The sequence below is a fragment of the Anolis carolinensis genome, chromosome 3 (genome assembly GCF_035594765.1).
Source record: "Anolis carolinensis isolate JA03-04 chromosome 3, rAnoCar3.1.pri, whole genome shotgun sequence".
NCBI lineage: Eukaryota > Metazoa > Chordata > Lepidosauria > Squamata > Dactyloidae > Anolis > Anolis carolinensis.
This window is the reverse complement of record NC_085843.1, coordinates 230,187,327-230,206,424: the sequence shown is the minus strand read 5'-3', so window position 1 is coordinate 230,206,424 and position 19,098 is coordinate 230,187,327. Positions and strand designations below refer to the sequence as shown.

At 42.0% G+C, this 19,098-nt stretch overlaps 1 protein-coding gene across 4 annotated transcripts in view; it reads left to right on the top strand.

Moving 5' to 3' along the window:
• The window catches only part of pdcd11 (programmed cell death 11), a 45,244-nt gene that overhangs the window by 885 nt on the left and 25,261 nt on the right, over positions 1-19,098 (top strand). For all 4 annotated transcript variants that reach the window (XM_062976302.1, XM_008106583.3, XM_008106582.3 and 1 more), the window contains exons 2-9: positions 1,543-1,657; positions 2,882-3,013; positions 4,021-4,188; positions 7,254-7,415; positions 15,153-15,276; positions 15,625-15,806; positions 17,389-17,496; positions 18,541-18,747. In XM_062976302.1, the coding sequence (XP_062832372.1) occupies positions 1,553-1,657; positions 2,882-3,013; positions 4,021-4,188; positions 7,254-7,415; positions 15,153-15,276; positions 15,625-15,806; positions 17,389-17,496; positions 18,541-18,747 (1,188 nt within the window). In that variant the 5' untranslated portion in view covers positions 1,543-1,552. The remainder of the gene's footprint in view (positions 1-1,542; positions 1,658-2,881; positions 3,014-4,020; positions 4,189-7,253; positions 7,416-15,152; positions 15,277-15,624; positions 15,807-17,388; positions 17,497-18,540; positions 18,748-19,098) is intronic.

Sequence of the window (19,098 nt, the reverse complement as noted above, 5' to 3'; positions counted from 1 at the left end):
ACTTCAATAGAAGGGATCTGCTCTCTCTACCTCTGGCCTGATCACCTTGGACATTGGGCACCCCAGAGGCCCTTTACCACAGAAAGTGAGCAAGGGAAACTTTCATTTTTCCTTTGTTTCTGGAATCATTCACGACCAGCAACTTCAGGAACAACCAGTTACCTTCAAACTTTAAGTATGGATTTTGTTATGGGGAAATCAGGATAGTGCCTGGGTGGAGATAGACCCAAGATCAATTAATAAAATTGAAAGCAATAGCATGGACATTGATTCTCTGGAGTTCTTTGTACAAACAGGAAGGCAATCCAGCATCTCTCAAACTGATAAAGTCCGTCCATGTTAGCACTAAAGAAATTTAAAGTAGCTTCGGTGCGATAGCACACCCCTCCTCAGTCTTGGTACCTCTCCTTCATTGCCAACGCATTGCCTCTTTTCCCATCTGTACCCACTACTCCCCATTATTATGAAAAGGTGTTGCTACAAGGTTGTAATCCACTGCTCTTTAACCAGTGTAACTCTGTAGTGTAATGAGGCCTATTACTTTCTAATGCTTCTTTTTCTTACTTTGGAAAAGTTAACTATTCTAGCAAAAAAAATTGGTGATTAAAATATTCCACCAACCATGGTTTGTCTTTATTTAGGTAACAAACCAGTTATTAGTCAAGAACTAGTAGCTTGATTGTCAGTAGTAAACTACGCGCCATCCTTATCAATCCAGTGTCATTAGGGATGTTTGGAAATATATATACACAGTCAGTCCCAGCCAGCATGGCTAGTTATCAGGGGCGGTTTTTCCATAGGATCATAAAGTTGGAAGAGATCACAAGAGCCATCCAGTCCAACCTCCTGCCATGCAGGAAGACACAATCAGCACTCCCAACAGATGGTTGTCCAACTTCTGTTTAAAATCCTCCAGAGAAGGTGACTCCACCATGCTCAAAGGCAGAGAGTTCCACTGCCAAACAGCTCTTATCCTCAGGAATTTTTAGATAGAATCTTTTTTCCCTTCAATTTGCCCTATCCTCAATGTGACAGCTTTTTAGATATTTAAACATGGCTATCAAGTCCTTTCCAAGCCTTTATTTCTACAGGCTAAACATAGTTTCCTCAGTCACTCCACTTAGGGCTTGGCTTCCAGACCTTTGAACATTTTGGTCGTTCTTCTCTAGACACATTCCAGATTGTCACTCTCCTTAAATTGTGGTGCCTAGCACTCGACACAGTATGAGATCGGACCAAGGCAGGATAGAGTGGGACTATGACTTCTCTCGATATTCCTATTGATGCAGCCTAGAATCTCACTGGCTTTTAAAACTACCACATTACACTTGACTCAATCTGGAGTGCAGATTGGAGAGGATTATAAATATGTCCTAACCCTAATAGGAGACTTCACTTTAGAGAATTTAATGCTAGCAATACATATATTTCTTTTATTTTCGTATTATATTTTCTCATTCTAGAAATGAAAGAATATGTATATGTTGATTTAGATTTCATGGGTATAATTTTAAGATGGAAATAATTTTGTCTTTCTCTCAGAAAAACAACCATGTCATCCTTAGAAGAAAATTTCCCTCGAGGGGGAACACAGAAGAAAAGACAAGAAGGAAATACACCCAGATCACAAACAATAGACCAAGACAATTTATTCCAGGTATGTCGATTATGAATGTATGAAGTTGTCATCTTCTAAGTCTTTCTATTGGTTGATACAGCTAAAAGCCTTAGAGGTGTTCTCCAGATTTCTTGGCCATCTTTTTAATGCAGAGGCTAAATAGTGATCCTGGGATCTCCTCTGGTGTATGCAAGAGGTAGAGAAAACTTCAACAAGAAAACTAAAGTTGATGTTGTCCTCTAATAGTCAAATGTGATTGAGGACGTTATCGCATTAGAAAATACTCCATTTTTGAGACTGTTTGAGAATGATTTCGAATGGATCTCATCACATGACGTTTGCCCCATTCCGTCAGTATTCTGTTGGTTTCTGTCTGCAAAGTGTCACAGAAATTGATTATTTGCAGATGGAATTCTAATCATTTTTTTCGAAATACAGTAGAGTCTCACTTATCCAACACTCGCTTATCCAACGTTCTGGATTATCCAACTCATTTTTGTAGTCAATGTTTTCAATACATCATGATATTTTTGTGTTAAATTTGTATATACAGTAATTACTACGTAGCATTACTGCGTATTGAACTACTTTTTCTTTCAAATTTGTTGTATAACATGATGTTTTGGTGCTTAATTTGTAAAATCATAACCTAATTTGATGTTTAATAGGATTTTCCTTAATCTCTCCTTATTATCCAACATATTCGCTTATCCAACGTTCTGCCGGTCCGTTTACGTTGGATAAGCGAGACTCTACTGTACTGCAGATTTTTCCATTGCTGAAGCACTGTTTTTGTGTGTGATAGAAAAATCTGCATGCATTCCATCAGCAACAATACTTTTTAAAAGTTCATAGATTGATGTAGGGGGTTGTGGAATTGATTGGGAGGAGCCAGGCTTCCATGGTGTGCTGAGTCAAAGTGCAGTATTTTCAAATCATAAGAATCATAATAATCAGGTGTGATGAGGAGAGTATGCATCCCGTCTCAATACAGTATGCACCCAGTCCTAAAAAAATATGTAATTTATACTGATATAAACTGATTATATCCCGATGTGATAAGGTCCTTAGTGTTGCATCCAAAACTGGCCATAACCTTGAGATTATGCTATTTTTAAACTTTGTTTTCCTATAGTTGGATTAATGAGTTCCTTTTTTTGTTCCAATATTTAGCTAGTTGTATTAAGAAACAGCTGCTTGTTCATAATATTTGAAAGTCTTTGATTTTTAAAATAACTTTTAAAAATAACTTCTGTGTCTTAGGCACAGAATGAAGAGGTAACTCGGAAAAGAAAGAAAAAACACCAGGATCAAGCAGAACCCAAAAAACTCAAGTCTGATGAGAGAGCTGCTTTAAAAATTAATGCAAAGGATTTTGAACTTCTAACAGCTGAGGTTGGTAGATAATTTATCTTTTGATTCATTTTACACATTATTCTTATTTCAGATTGTGCTGTATAAATTGGTTGTCGAACAAGTGCCACAAAAGTGCTGAGAGCTAAGCTGCCATTTGCCTAGAATAGGAGTTGGCAAAGTCCAGCCCATGGCCATATGTCATTTTTGTGGTTTCTGTATTCTTCTGGTGCCCTGAAATAGTGGTTTTGTGTCTAGCCATCTTAGGAAAAACAGAAGAGGACTAGAAGGGCACTTAAGGTTTTGGTACTTTATTTCATGTTCAGACCTAGCAAAGCCCATGAAATATCTTAAATGCCAAACATTTTCCCTTGGATCTTCCAAAGCCACACCGACTTTCCAGAGCTGACAAAGATTGCATTATTTATTTATTTATTTATTTACAGTATTTATATTCCGTCCTTCTCACCCCGAAGGGGACTCAGGGCGGATCACATTATAACACACATAGGGCAAACATTCAATGCCCATAAACACATCAAACAGAGACAGAGACACACGCAGAGGCAAGTTAACGTTCTTCTGAGGGGATGTTCGATTCTGGCCACAGGGGGGAGCAGCTGCTTCATCATCCACACTGACGGCACTTCCTCATTCCAGGTCGTAAATTAGTTAATCTTGCCTCCCCACTTTATAAGTGGTACCTTATCTCCTACTTGATAGATGCAACTATCTTTCGGGTTGCTAGGTCAGCAACGAGCAGGGGCTATTTTTTATTTTTAATTGACGGGTGCTCACCCCGCCACGGGCTGGCCTCGAACTCATGACCTCATGGTCAGAGTGATTTAAGGCAGCTGCTCAACAGCTGCGCCACAGCCCGGCCCCTTTTATCATTATCATTTCCACCTTGCCTCTTTATTTTGGATGTTAGGTCTGTCTTTAATCTGATAGCATTCTTTGTAAGTTAGTGTATTTTCTTAGCCAAGGGCACTCCTAGGAAAAGTTTATTTCTGTTGCTTGCGCCTTAAATTTTGGTTGTTTTAAAACAGTCTCTCACAGATGGGATGCTGCTCCTAGGATGCGTGAAAGAAGCTCATCAGTTGGAGCTGGTGATCAGTTTGCCCAATGGGCTCACTGGGTTTGTTCAAGTGACACAAATATGTGATGCCTACAACAAAATTCTGAACACTCAGGTGGCCACAGATGAACACTTGGAGGTAAAATCTAGTGCCTTACTTTGGAAAACCTAAGTGATTGTTAAGTAAATGTATATTTCGTTCTGTTAATAAAACATTTCATGCAACATTTATCTTAGTGTTTCACATCCTAGACCAGAGGTTTCTAAACTTTCCATGTTGGTGACATATTTTTTTATACATGCATCCTTTTGCGACACAGTAATTCAGTTTTATTTGCAAACTGGAGTTAAATCACCCCCTTATAAGAGTTTCAAACAATATATATATGTGTGTGTGAATGAAACTTATATACATAATATCTATATATATAAAAGACAAAAGGTGTCCTCCCCTGCCACTAAACAACAAAAGTACAAGCCCCAGAACCTAGAAATTTGGAAGCACAATCCACCATCCTTGCCCCTAGGTTCCGACAACAAAAAGAAAAGAAAAATAAAGTCCTAATTAGAGGGAGAGGAATAATTGTCTTTAGCCAATTGCTGCCAGTTAGAAGACTAAGCTCCGCCCACTTGGTCTCCTAGCAACCTAGTCAGGCCTCACTCTCTCTTCCACACTGCCTATAAAATACAGATTATCTAATTTGCACTGAATTATATGGCAGTGTAGACTCAAGGCCCTTCCACACAGCTGTATAACCCATTTATAATCTTATATTATCTGCTTTGAACTGGATTATCTTGAGTCCACACTGCCATATAATCCACTTCAGTGTGCATTTTATTCAGCTCTGTAGAAGGAGTCTCATATAATCCAGTTCTAAGCAGATAATATAAGATATACAGAAGAGTCTCACTTATCCAACATAAACACCCTGGCAGAACATTGGATAACTGAATATGTTGGATAATAAGAAGGGATTCAGGAAAAGCCGATTAAACATCTCATTCCCTCACGACCCTATCTGCTGCCAAATGGCCATCCATGTCTATGCCAGGCATCCTCAGAGATTATGAGATCTGTTTGAAAACAGACAAGTGGGTTGTTTATTTTTATCTCACCAGTGATATCCAGGATGGGACAACCGTTATCTGTCTCAGGCGACTGTGAATGTTCCACTTGGCCACCTTGATTACCATTGAATACCCTTGCACCTTCAAGGCCTGGCTGCTTCCTGCTTTGGAGAGGAATCCTTTCTTGGGAGATGTTAGCTGGCCCCCAGGACATCATGTCTGGAATTCCCTGATTGCTCAGTGCTGTTCTTTAGTTAACTGTCCTGATTTCACAGATTTTTTTTAATACTGGGAGCCACATTTTGTTCATTCCAGGCAGGCAGGAACCATCCAGGCTTTGAAGCTACAAGGCTATTCAGTGCCAATTCCAACATTCACACTTGCATAAAGCAGACAACAGTTCTTCCTTCCACCCTGGTCATTCCACAGATATATAAACCCCACTTGCTTTCGTTACAACACATTTCACAACCTCTGAGGATGCCTGCCATACATGCAGGCGAAACATCAGGAGAGAATACATTTGGAACATGACCAGGCAGACCACAGAACTCAGAGCAACCTAACAAACAAAAATTATAAAATAAATACAGAAAATACATAAAAAAAAATAAAAAATACAATTAAAAAACATAAATAAAAAGAATATAATAAAATAATAAAATATAATACATACAAATAATAAAATAAAATAATAAAAACACAAATAATAATGAAAGAATAAAAATAAAATAAATACAAATAATACAATAAAAATAATAAAAAACACTAAAATTAATACAATAAAATACTATAATAACAGAAAATAACTAAAAATAATACAAGAAAATAATAAAATATAATAAATAAAAAAGATAAGTTACAATAAAATTAATTAAAAAATACAAATAACATCAAATAAAAATTCCACAACAATTTTTAACCAATACCACCACCACTTTGCCACAGCAACGCGTGGCTGGGCACAGCTAGTAGTATATATAAAATATTTAGTGTGATGTATACACACACACTATATTATATATAAGTTTTATATATCTTTACTGTATAAATGAGGGCTTGGAATTTTCCTTTTACATTTCTTATGCACCACACTTGATTCTTGTGTAGTTTCCTCTATAGCCGCTTGGTGTGGTCCATAACAAACATCCTTATCAACAGATTTACTTTTCTTAATTAAAAACTTATCAATTTTAGTGGTAATTACTACAACTCAGTCAACAAGTTGTGCAAAATGTTAAGGTTATAGCAGTACCTACTCTTGAACAGCATCAACACTCCACTTCTGTAGTGATTAAACCTCTCTGGAGCTTTTTAACCAGAGGCTGGATGGCCATCCATAGGTGCTTTGACTGTGTCTTCCTGGCTGGCTGAAGGACTAGATACCCTTTGGTGGGTCTCTGGAAACTCCTTCTCTTGAGGTTTTTGAATTGAGATTGAATCACTGTCTGTGAGGGAGGAGGCTTTGACTATCTTCCTGCCTGACTGAAGGGGGTGGGGTGGATGCCCTTTTGGGGTCTACTTCTCCATGCCCCACCCCACCCTATGATTGTGACCACTGTTTGGGGTGAGGCAGAGATCTGAGGAGACAGAAGAAGGAGGATGGCCAATGCAAGGCCACATGCTTGGCGCATCCATTTAAATCTGCCGAAGTGGTGGCAGCTTCTGTTGTTATTTCCGCGGGGTGTGTGTGTAAGAGAAAGTGTGTGTGAGTTTGTACATGACATACTGGCAGACAACAGTCGACATGCCAGTGTCTGGCTACACACAGTTTGGAAAGCTCTGTTCTGGAAGTATTATAAAATGTCTGTGGAAATCAACATATGCAAAATTCACTAGAAGAAAATGAAGATAATATTTACTGTGTATCGTTCTCGATTTTTATTATAACTCTTCTGTTGTATTTGCCTTCTTAAACATAATCTACCATTAACAAAAAATTGCCTTTAGTTTCTTTTTCATGTTATGGAAAAAATAAACATTGAATGACATTCTCCTTTTTATCACTTTTCAAATACAGTAGCTTTTGAAAAAATCATTTTATTTGATTAGAGATCCATGGCCAGTGTTTTGATTGCTGGTGTTTGATGCCTTCAACTATTTTGGTCCATCCTCATGACTTTTCCTTTGCAGGATCTGAGTTCTCTCTCAGACCTGTTCTTTCCAGGAATGGTGGTCAGATGTGCTGTTGTTAATTTGGAGAAGACTAAAGCAGGACGCCGAAGTATCCAGCTCTCAGTTAACCCTAAGGATGTTAACAAGGCTTTGAATTCTTCAACTCTGAGGCCTGGAATGGTATGAAATATATGTATTTTCTGATGTTTTTTATGTAATATATAGTTTGCCTTCCTAAAGCTGATTGAGACAGCTTACAAAAATCAGATTGTTAAGTAGATAGTATGAGTTATGACAGCACAGTTAAAAACTTGGGTTAAACTTCAAATTTAAATGCAAATGTAAAGTGGAAATCCATATGAATAGACTATTCTCAGAGTAATAAAAGAGAAAGTACCCAATTAAAAGTGATGTCAGGACCCAGGCTGCAAGGCACCAATAACCATACACAGAGGCCAGAATCTATCTAATATCTTTATTGAAGGAATATATAAAGTTAATAAAAACAAGTGTAGAAAATAGTCCAGAATTAGACCTTTCAGGAAAGGTCAGAATTAGTCCAAAAAAGCAATGTCCAATAAGAAATATTATGGTCCAAAGTTGTAATCCAATAACCGAAACACTCACTTTGCCAGGCAAAGTGAGGGGAGATGACAAGGTCCTTTAGTCCATAAACTTGAGCAAGGCTAGGAAATAACTTGATACTTGAAACAAGGCTTAAAACGTGGAACAAGGTAACTAGGAACAAGAACAAGGTCCGTGGAATAACTTGGTAAAATCCGTGGAACAAGGCAAGGATTGGTCCTGGGAAACAAGGCAAAGTCCGTAGATAAACAAAGGCTGGGAAGCAAGGCGAAGGCTGGATAGCAAGGCAAGGCTTGAGCAGGAGCGAGGCTTGAATCGGAGCGCGCTGTCCAGACACAACTCGCTCCGTAGGCTGACGAATTGACTCCGCGAAGTTACTACGCGGGTAAAACACCTAAATAGAGTCTAACTTTCCCACCGAAGCAGTTCTCTGGGAATCAGAAACGAAAGCTAAACTCTGAGACCAGATGTTAAACTCCTTAAAGATTCTCACGAGAAGCAGTCTTAATTGGCTACATTCTTAGCTGCAATCCTCGCACTCCTGTGCGAAGCTGATTCCAAACTTCTCTGTTGTTTACAAAACTCCCGGCGCAAGAACACGGGAGAAGTAGGCTCTGGGCTTGTTTGACATACTTCTGGGAGACAACTTTCTTGCAGGTGCAAGGTTCCCAGATCTGCCTGGGAAAGATCTGGCTGAGAGGAATCCAGTTCAGACTGGGAAGGTAAAAAACCCAAGTTTTCATCTTCATCAGGAATTACAATGTCCTGAGCAGGACTACAAGGCCCATGGGTCATCACACTATCCCCCTCCTCAAGGCCCCTCCCAAACTGGGACTCCCTCCCCGAAGCGCGAGGCCGCGGTTTGGTGGGATAGGTCTGATGAAAGCGACGGGTTAGATCAGGAGCGTGAACTGTGGAGGCGTCTTCCCAAGAGCGCTCCTCAGGGCCAAAACCCACCCAGTCAATGAGATATTGCAGGCGGCGGCGGTGAAAGCGAGAATCCAAAATGTCCTCAACCTCGAACTCCTCCTCCCCATTCATCAAAACAGGAGGGGGAGCCGGTTGGTCTGTATCAGGACGCACACCATCCGCCGGAAGGAGCAGGGAACGGTGAAACACTGGGTGGATGCGCATTGAACGCGGGAGTTGGAGTTTGAAAGTCACGGGGTTTAATTGCGCCACCACTGGATAGGGGCCAATGAAACGGGCATCTAACTTCCGGCAAGGGCGGTGGGAGGGCAGAAAGCGAGTGGACAGGAAAACCCGATCTCCTACCTTGATTTCGGGGCCCGGCTGGCGATGTTTGTCAGCGTGGCGTTTATAGTCCTCCTTGGCTTGGTCCAGTTGCTGGAGCAAAAGTTGTTGTACCTCTGTGAGTTCCTGCAGCCAATCCTCTGCTGCGGGAACTTCTGAAGTTTCAATGACAGGGGGAAAGAAACGTGGGTGGAAGCCGTAGTTTGCAAAGAACGGCGTTTCTTTTGTAGAAGCTTGAACTCCATTGTTATAAGCAAACTCTGACAGTGGTAACAGAGAAGCCCAATTGTCCTGTTGGTAGTTTACATAACAGCGAAGATACTGCTCCAAGGTGGCATTGGTGCGCTCCGTTTGCCCATCTGTTTGAGGATGATGAGCTGAAGATAAGCGAGAGTCTATGCCCAATAGTTTTTGTAGTGCCTTCCAAAACCGAGAGGTGAATTGAGATCCACGGTCTGTGACTAAACTCTTGGGCAATCCATGTAGTCTGAAAACATGTTGAAGGAATAGATCTGCAGTCTCTTTGGCCGTGGGGAGACCTTCACAGGGTATGAAATGGGCTAGCTTGGTGAAAAGGTCCACCACCACTAGGATCGTGGTGAATCCACAGGAAGGTGGTAGGTCAGTGATGAAATCCGCAGAAATTATTTCCCATGGGCGAGACGGGGTAGGAAGGGGATGTAGAAGCCCTGAGGGTTTCTCCCTTCTTATCTTGGAGCGCTGGCATACTGGGCAGGTGTTGACATATTTTTCCACATCTTTGCGGATCTTGGGCCACCAAAAATCCCTTAGGATCAGATGCATGGTTTTAAATAGTCCGAAATGCCCTGCTGGTTTGCAGTCATGACACAGACGAAGCGCTTCTTCCCTGCCCGGTCCGGGTGGGATATAAACATGATTTCTATAGCAAAGCAGTCCATCTTTAAGCGAAAAGGGAAAACGCAGACCTTGACGAAGTTGGTCCTGCGCCCAGGCATCTGCTTGCTGACTAGCCCTGATTTCTTGAGCACAGATGGGTCCTGGAGTAGAGGAAGTTGAACCAATAGGAGTGGATTTGGTGTTCCCCACTGTGAGCGTGGCAAAGTTCTCGGGTTGTAGTAGTTGGGATTCAAAGGTCTCCTTGCGTCCTGCAGCGTATTCCGGTTTACGTGACAGGGCGTCTGCTTGCTTGGTTTGGGCTGGGGTCACATAATGGATCTGGAAGTTGAAACGTTCAAAGAATAAAGCCCAACGTTGCTGCCTCTGATTTAGTTTGCGGGCAGTTCTTAGATGTTCTAGATTACGATGATCAGTGTGGACTTCAATGGGAAATTTGGCCCCTTCTAGCCAATGTCTCCAAGTTTCAAAGGCTGCCTTTATGGCCAGTAGTTCTTTTTCCCAAATGGTGTAATTCCTCTCTGGTGTGGTTAGTTGACGAGAGTAAAAGGCACAGGGATGGAGGTGATCTCCCACCGGTTGTAAGAGTACAGCCCCAATTGCCACATCAGAGGCGTCCGCTTGCACAACAAAAGGGGTTCCAGGATTTGGGTGCTGTAGAATTGGCTGGGAGGTGAATAGTTTCTTTAGTTGCTGGAACCCTTTCTCTGCTTGATCAGTCCAGCGGAAAGGCTGCTTTCCACGGATGCAGCTAGTGATGGGGTCGGACCAGCGGGCAAAATCTGGAATGAACTTGCGGTAATAGTTCGCGAACCCCAAGAAACGCTGCACCTCTTTCTTGTTAGTTGGCGCCCGCCATTCCAATACTGCTGAAACCTTGGCTGGATCCATGGAAAGCCCTAGAGGCGAGATGCGGTAACCAAGGAAATCTACCTCTTGTAGATCAAAGGCGCATTTTTCCAACTTGGCATAAAGTCCATGATCCCGCAATCGTTGTAACACCATTTTGACGTGGTTCTCATGTTCTGATTGTGATCTAGAAAACACCAAAAAATCGTCCAGGTAGATTATCAAGAACCTGTCTAAATAGTCCTGAAAAATGTCATTGACAAAATGCTGGAACGTTGCGGGAGCTCCGCATAAACCGAAATTCATAACTCGGGACTCGAATAATCCGAATTTGGTCTGGAAGGCGGTCTTCCACTCGTCCCCTTCCCTGATGCGAACTAAGTTGTAAGCCCCCCGAAGATCCAGCTTGGTGTAAACCTTGGCTCCTCGAAGCCGATCCAGTAGATCCGAGATTAAGGGCAGGGGATAGCTGTTCCGCTTGGTGATATTGTTCAATGCTCTGTAGTCCACCACCAAGCGTAGTTCCCCTGACTTCTTCTTCACAAACATCACTGGGGAGGCGGCTGGGGATTGAGAGGGTCTGATGAATCCCTTGCGAAGGTTTGTCTCTAGGAATTCCCTGAGAGCTTCTTGCTCTGGTTCAGTCAGGGAGTAGAGATGCCCTCGCGGGATCGGGGCCCCCTCCACCAAGTCAATGGCACAGTCATAAGGTCTATGTGGGGGTAATTTTTCGGCTTCTTTCTCATTGAATACATCCCAGTACTCGGAGTACTTCTTTGGCAAGGTGATGATGGGCTCGGTGTCTGTGGCATGGCAGACTTTGGCTACGAGGCAATGGTTTTGGCAGTACGGTGAAGCAAACTGCAGTTCTCTGTTGGACCAGGAGATGTTAGGGTCGTGGAGAGTCAGCCATGGAATTCCCAAAATCACAGGGAAATGGGGAACCTCGGTAACAAAGAAGGAAATCTCTTCCATATGTTCCCTTATCCACATCCTGGTGGGTTCCGACCACTGACTTACGGGGCCCGTCTTGAGGGGGCGGCCGTCTATGGCTTGCACCACACGGGCATTCTTGAAATCATGATATTGTAATCCCAGAGAGTCGGCATACTCTCTATCAATGAAATTGTTGGTAGCTCCAGAGTCTATCATGGCGTGGATCATGACGGGTCCCCTTTTTGCTGACCATAATGTGACCACGAGAAGGAACAGGACCCCGGTTGGCGGCTCTTGAATGGATTTTTTGACCGGGTTGGCGAGCCTCTCTACACCCGGTCGTTGGCTTCCCCCGCCGGCTGTGTGCCAGTCGGCTCAGACGCCTTCGTCTCCGTGGAGGACGCCGCCGCAAGACGGGCGGCAGGCTTCCCTTTGGCTGGGCACTCTCTGGCGAAGTGGCCCCCGTTCCCGCAGTACCAGCAGAGGTTTAAGCGTTGACGACGGGCCTTCTCGGCGGCATCTAGTCTGGGACGCACATTGCCCAACTGCATCGGCACCTCCTCGCCTCCTCTGGGGTATGGGGTTGGCGGTGGGGGTCTCCACACTGGACGTGGCTGAACGCTGGCGGGAGCGGGGGGTTTTGCCCCGGCTCTACTGCCCTGGCCTCGAACCCACTGTTTCCTGTTGGCAATCATGACTTCAGCCCGTAAACATTGATCAATGAGTGCCTCGAGAGTCTGGGGAGGATCCACCTTGGAGATTTCTTCCAGCATTTCAATGTTGAGACCCTCCCGGAATTGTCCTCTGAGGGCTACATCGTTCCAGCCGGTGTTGTGGGCCAGCACTCGGAACTCGGCTATATACTGAGACATAGGTCTGTCTCCTTGGAAAAGGCGACGAAGTTTGTGACCGGCTGCCTCCAAATTGTCCTCGATTCCCCAAGTCTCCTTGAGGTGGTCCAAGAAGTGTTGCGCTGATCTTAGGTGTGGAGAGGCTTGGTCGAACAGTGCCGTCGCCCAATTGGCCGCTGGCCCGTCTAGAAGACTGTAAACCCACGCCACTTTGATGTCTTCTTGGGGAAACTCGGCATCACGGGCCTCTAGATAAGCTTGACATTGACGACGGAAAACATGAACCTTAGAAGCTTCTCCAGTAAACTTGGTAGGCAACGCCATGGCCGGGAGGCGGATTCCGCGTTCCCGCAAGCCCTTTATTTCTCCATCCTGGGCGTTGAGTCTGTCGCGGATGCGATCCACTTCGTCCTTGCTGATGGTGTAGCTCAGTGGCTGCCCACCGGGCACGGTTCCGGTAGACATTCTGGCCGAGGTTAATTGGTGCTTAGGGTGGCGGAGTCAAACTGTCAGGACCCAGGCTGCAAGGCACCAATAACCATACACAGAGGCCAGAATCTATCTAATATCTTTATTGAAGGAATATATAAAGTTAATAAAAACAAGTGTAGAAAATAGTCCAGAATTAGACCTTTCAGGAAAGGTCAGAATTAGTCCAAAAAAGCAATGTCCAATAAGAAATATTATGGTCCAAAGTTGTAATCCAATAACCGAAACACTCACTTTGCCAGGCAAAGTGAGGGGAGATGACAAGGTCCTTTAGTCCATAAACTTGAGCAAGGCTAGGAAATAACTTGATACTTGAAACAAGGCTTAAAACGTGGAACAAGGTAACTAGGAACAAGAACAAGGTCCGTGGAATAACTTGGTAAAATCCGTGGAACAAGGCAAGGATTGGTCCTGGGAAACAAGGCAAAGTCCGTAGATAAACAAAGGCTGGGAAGCAAGGCGAAGGCTGGATAGCAAGGCAAGGCTTGAGCAGGAGCGAGGCTTGAATCGGAGCGCGCTGTCCAGACACAACTCGCTCCGTAGGCTGACGAATTGACTCCGCGAAGTTACTACGCGGGTAAAACACCTAAATAGAGTCTAACTTTCCCACCGAAGCAGTTCTCTGGGAATCAGAAACGAAAGCTAAACTCTGAGACCAGATGTTAAACTCCTTAAAGATTCTCACGAGAAGCAGTCTTAATTGGCTACATTCTTAGCTGCAATCCTCGCACTCCTGCGCGAAGCTGATTCCAAACTTCTCTGTTGTTTACAAAACTCCCGGCGCAAGAACACGGGAGAAGTAGGCTCTGGGCTTGTTTGACATACTTCTGGGAGACAACTTTCTTGCAGGTGCAAGGTTCCCAGATCTGCCTGGGAAAGATCTGGCTGAGAGGAATCCAGTTCAGACTGGGAAGGTAATTCATCAGGAATTACAATGTCCTGAGCAGGACTACAAGGCCCATGGGTCATCACAAGTGAAAGGATAAAGAAAATGTATTTTCCTGTTTCTAGAAAAAAGTCATTGATATAAAAGTTCTGTTTAGATCATTGGTTCCCAACCTGTGGTCCATGGATCACCAGTGGTCCGCAAGAACTAAAATATGTTCTGCAGCCTCATCGTTATTCCACAGTTGCAACGGGAGTGACTGGTCTCGCAAAACTCTCTTATGGTGCTGAGACAACAGGGATGTCGGGAGAGGATAGGCTGGACTACCCACGAAAGATGCGACAACAAGCCTGCTTCTCCTCCTCCTCCTCCCTCCCTCCCCCTGAGCGGAGCCGTTCCATGTGGCACCTGGAAGTGGGGGCGCTTTGGTGTCTTTGCTTTTAGGCCTGTTTCTGGGTTATTTGGGGTGCTGATTTAGAAATTTGCATTGGATAGACTACATCAGCTCTACATTATTAAATATGGGCAAGCTGATGGCGACTACTGGATGGCATATGTTCAGTATCAGAAACTAGAGCTGATGTATTCTATCCAATGCAGTTTTCTGAATCAGCACCCTAGATAACCAAATCGAATCTAAAGTGGACCAAAAACTGTACACTTTTTGGTACTAATGTTGGAGAATAGTCCCTGGTCAAAAAAAGGTTGGGAACCACTAGTTTAGATTGAGGGAAAGTGTTCCATCATTATCTAGTTTCCTTGGTATCTGGGGAGTCTGGTGTTGTGAGATATTTTTAGACTATTTCATTCACTATTCAGGAATTCACTGTCTGATGTGAGAAGTGTCTCTGTGCCTATAATAATAAGTATATAGAAGGTAGAATTTCATCACATGTATTTCACTTCTTATACTAGTTAAATATAGGGGTGCGGCTGTAACATTTTAATGGATTTCGATTTTATATATCATATAACAGCCTTTTCCACCCTGGCACACTCCAGATGTATTTGACTGAAACTTCCAGTAATAAAGGTCTTGTCCATCCAGAGGTTTCAATGAATTAACGTTATAATCAAAGCCCTTGCTCGTCCAAGTAACAGAGGCTTGAAATAGGCCAGACTATCCAATTTGTGGAAACCACAGGCTTGTTCCTTTTTAGGGATTTTAAGCTAATATACTTCTTCTTACAGCTGCTCTCTGGGTGTATTGCAAGTGTGGAAGATCATGGTTACCTTATTGACATAGGTGTTCCAGCAGCAAAAGCATTTCTGCCTCGTCAGAAAGCCCAGGGGTACCTGCAGTCAAACAACAAAGGTACATCTATAAATTACAAATGGCATTAGAAACAGCTCTGTTAACAGTGGAAGAAATGCATGGTTCTGTTATGTAATCTTAGATATGGAAATAATTCAGAAGCAGATCACTGCAAATGGGTGTCCTACTCTAGTGAAGATCACAGTAGCAAGATGCATTTTACAGTTTTGCTGTCCAGTTTCTTTTGTATCGACAGCAACATCTGCTTGCGCAAATGAAACCTTTCAATCTAGGATGGGAAGATTTTTTCCCATTGTGATGGGAATTACCATGATAACAGAAAAGCATTAAGAATCAAATGAATGTAATAATAATAGTTAATAATAGATATTTATGTTGGCCATGTAGGAGCTGAACTGAAAATAGGGCAGTATCTGAACTGCCTTATTGAAGACGTAAAGAACAATGGAAGGATAATCCGCATATCCATCAGTCAGGCTGAGATTGCAGCAGCCATTGCCACAGAAGAACAAAATTGGTCACTCAGCAACTTGTTGCCTGGACTTGTGGTAAAAGCCCAGGTTCGGGAGGTAAAGTATTTTCCCCTAACATTCTGTTGCCATAAAGTGATGAAACAAAAGATAAGTCCATCAGTTTGCTGTGTGAGCATATGTGCAGTTGAAGTCCACCTTTAAACAATGTTTGAGTGTAAGAATATCCAACTTGTTTGATGATAATAGCTGCTATTGGTTAGGATTATATAGTGGTCAATTATTTTAGATCTTTTTCTTCAGAAACTTGGGCCATTTGGGTACACATGTGCCTCACTTCATTAGTTCCCGGTAACAACATTAAGAACACTTTCTATATAGTGCCCACAAAATCTGGAAAAGACAGTGAACCATTTAATATAATAGGAACTCAGGTGAAAAAGACAACCATTTTCTTCCATTCTTTAGGAGTGCGTACCTGCACCTGGAATAAAATCCTTCTTTTTCCTTATTTTATCAACTTTTGTAAAGTTGATATCAAATTATGGCTACCCCCATGAATGAGAGACCCCCAGATCCCACTATTTTGAACAGTCCTGTTCAGGTCTTATAGACTTCATACCTTAAATTGTAGATGTTTCATCGTACAGTTTAACACATCTACGCTATTTTGCACTATCCCATGCCCAGTCCTTTTTCTGCCTAATCATGCCCATCTCAGGATTTCTGATTATTGGTTTTTTGTCATGTATTGTTTGAGCAAGTCTTAATGCTGTTGTTCTATTCCCTTATGTTTTACTTAAGTGTATTTTTATCTGACTGTTATGCTTTCTTATGTTTATTTTAATTGTGTTATTGTTTTAATGGATTGTTTTGTTTTAATGTTTTGTGTACATTTTGTCCCATGTGTAAGCCACCCAGAGTCCCTTCGGGGTAATGGAGGCGGGGTACAAAAATAAAGTTGTTGTTTATTATTATCTCTTATAATCTAATCAAGCTTTTTGCGTGATATGTTCGGTGTACAAGTTAAACTGATAGGATTATAAAATGCTGCTTCTTATACGGTGTTTTCTAGCTTCAAATTTTCTTTTCACCTTTGAGGACATTAACAGCTGAATGTCTTTTCAGCTTGAGTCCAGTTGTGTCATTAGCCACAGCGTGACATGCATTTTTTCCTCTGCTCTTCCCCAGTAACTTGTTGAGCCCATTCTGACCTGGGATTCACGTCTTTTATCATTATCACTTATTTTAATTTGAAGTGTTTCATCATAAAGGGAACTTTCACATGAAAGCAATCAGATGAACTTCAGAATGTTTACCGTTTGCTACATCTCAACACATCTCTGCTATGCCATGACTTCCACTTTTTTACAACCACTGTATACATAAGGGCAAGTGTTGATTACTTATCAATGTTAGTTATTAAATTAAAGAAAAATAATTGTACCAATTTAACTTCTGGAATTAGATAAAATAGGTTCAAAATTGACACTTTTTGTTATGGTTTCCTAGGAGAATATGTGTGAGGCTAGAGAGTTATCTCTAATCTCCTGACATCATCTAAATTTTCACCTTAAATGGACAATACATACATATCTGGAAAAACATAGTAGGAACTCATCATGATCAGTTTTTTCTAGATCTAGTAGAAGATACTACATTTTCTCTTACATTTTTCCAGGTGACGCCTTCTGGAATGTCTTTAGGTTTTCTGTCTTCCTTTACTGGAATTGTGGATTTCATGCATAAGAATCATCTAAAAGGAAGAACCTATTCACCTGGTGAAATGGTAAGTGAATTACAGCAAAGGCATATATGTAGTATTGCTGTGGGATCTGAATAAACTAGAATGAATGAGTGTGCGAAGACGGATGTGTGACAGGGAGGAATCCTTTTCTATCCCACCTCTTGCCACTAGTTGTGAACAGCCTTTCAAATATGGAGGGAAGATATGGTTGGGAGTATATATATATATCAGGAGGATTTAGTGGATAAGGAAGGATAACAGAACTGATGGGTTTAAATGAGTAAATATGGTAACTTATATAAGGAAGTACGGTAACTTATATAGATAGGTATGGTAACTGCCACCAACGTGAGGTAATGTCTTTTTAACGTATTTGACGAATGGTAATGGCTTTCCCTCAGGCTCACAGTGAGGCAAGGAGACTGATCTTTATGAACAACAAAATTCAAAGTTTATTTGTACATAAGCGTGTGGTTGCAATACGTAAACGTTTCAGGATCTTAGGTTACAATGCTGTCTTGTTTGCATGGATATTTCTTAAATAACTTCTCTTCAAAACAGTAGACTAAACTCCCGGTCAACTTATATTCTCAGCCTTTCCCCTGAGCGACAATAAGCTGCCGTCTGCTTGTGACCAATCCTCTATTTCCTTACTACCTAAAACTGTCCAAGAGCAGCGTCTCTTTTGCTGATTCCCCACAGCTGCTAACTTCCTCAGAAATCTAACAGCAATTGTTTTTTTCAAAAGGCACAGGCTTCAACTGCCAACTAAGCCACGCCCCCTTCTTCTCCAAGGAGAGGCTACGTTGCTATGGCAACTGCTTCCACAGGCTTCTATGTGAGACCTGTCTTCGTCAATACATAACTCCCCTTTTTTTTCCTTTTAATAAACAAATAAAATCATATCAATAATTCCCTTTAACTCATAACATCCTTACAAGTGCATTTTATGTTGTTTATCCCACAATCTTGTGGGCTAGGATGGATAAGAACGGTGAAGATAATATTCTCTGTATATCTTTTATTTGTCTAACAAAGCACCAAACATTTTTAAACATTCTCTTTCATTTTGCATTTTTCCTTCAGGTAAAAGCCTGTATTCTTTCCAATAATCCCACTACCAAGGCAATACGCCTCTCTTTGCGCCCAGCCTTCCTTCAGCCTGGTACCCAGCTCAGCCAGCTGTGTAGCGATCGGATTGGGATGATAGTGGAAAACTCAAAAGTGAAGACCTTCCTCTCCAAAACGGGTGCCATCTTTGTGCTGGATGATGGCAGCCTAGGTTTTGCACATGTACGTTCCTGAATGCCCGTTATGCCTTATAGTGGAATAACTCTTCCAAATACATCATCTTTTGTTTATAGAGCAGCAATGTATAATTTCACCTATCATTGAATTAATACTAAATAGTTGTAGTCCAGCATTTGTCAGAGTACGAGTCTTACAATGATTGTCAGAGTGTGAGTTTTACTGAGGAGCATCCAGAAAATACACAGCCCAAAGATTATCCTAAAAGCTTTTCTAGACTCTTTTGTAGTATGATAATACTGATTACTTGTGCTATGAATAAAGTGTATATGTGAAAAAACTCTCAGAATGAGTGCACCATAATGCATATAGGAATATGAAATTTAATCAGTTCTC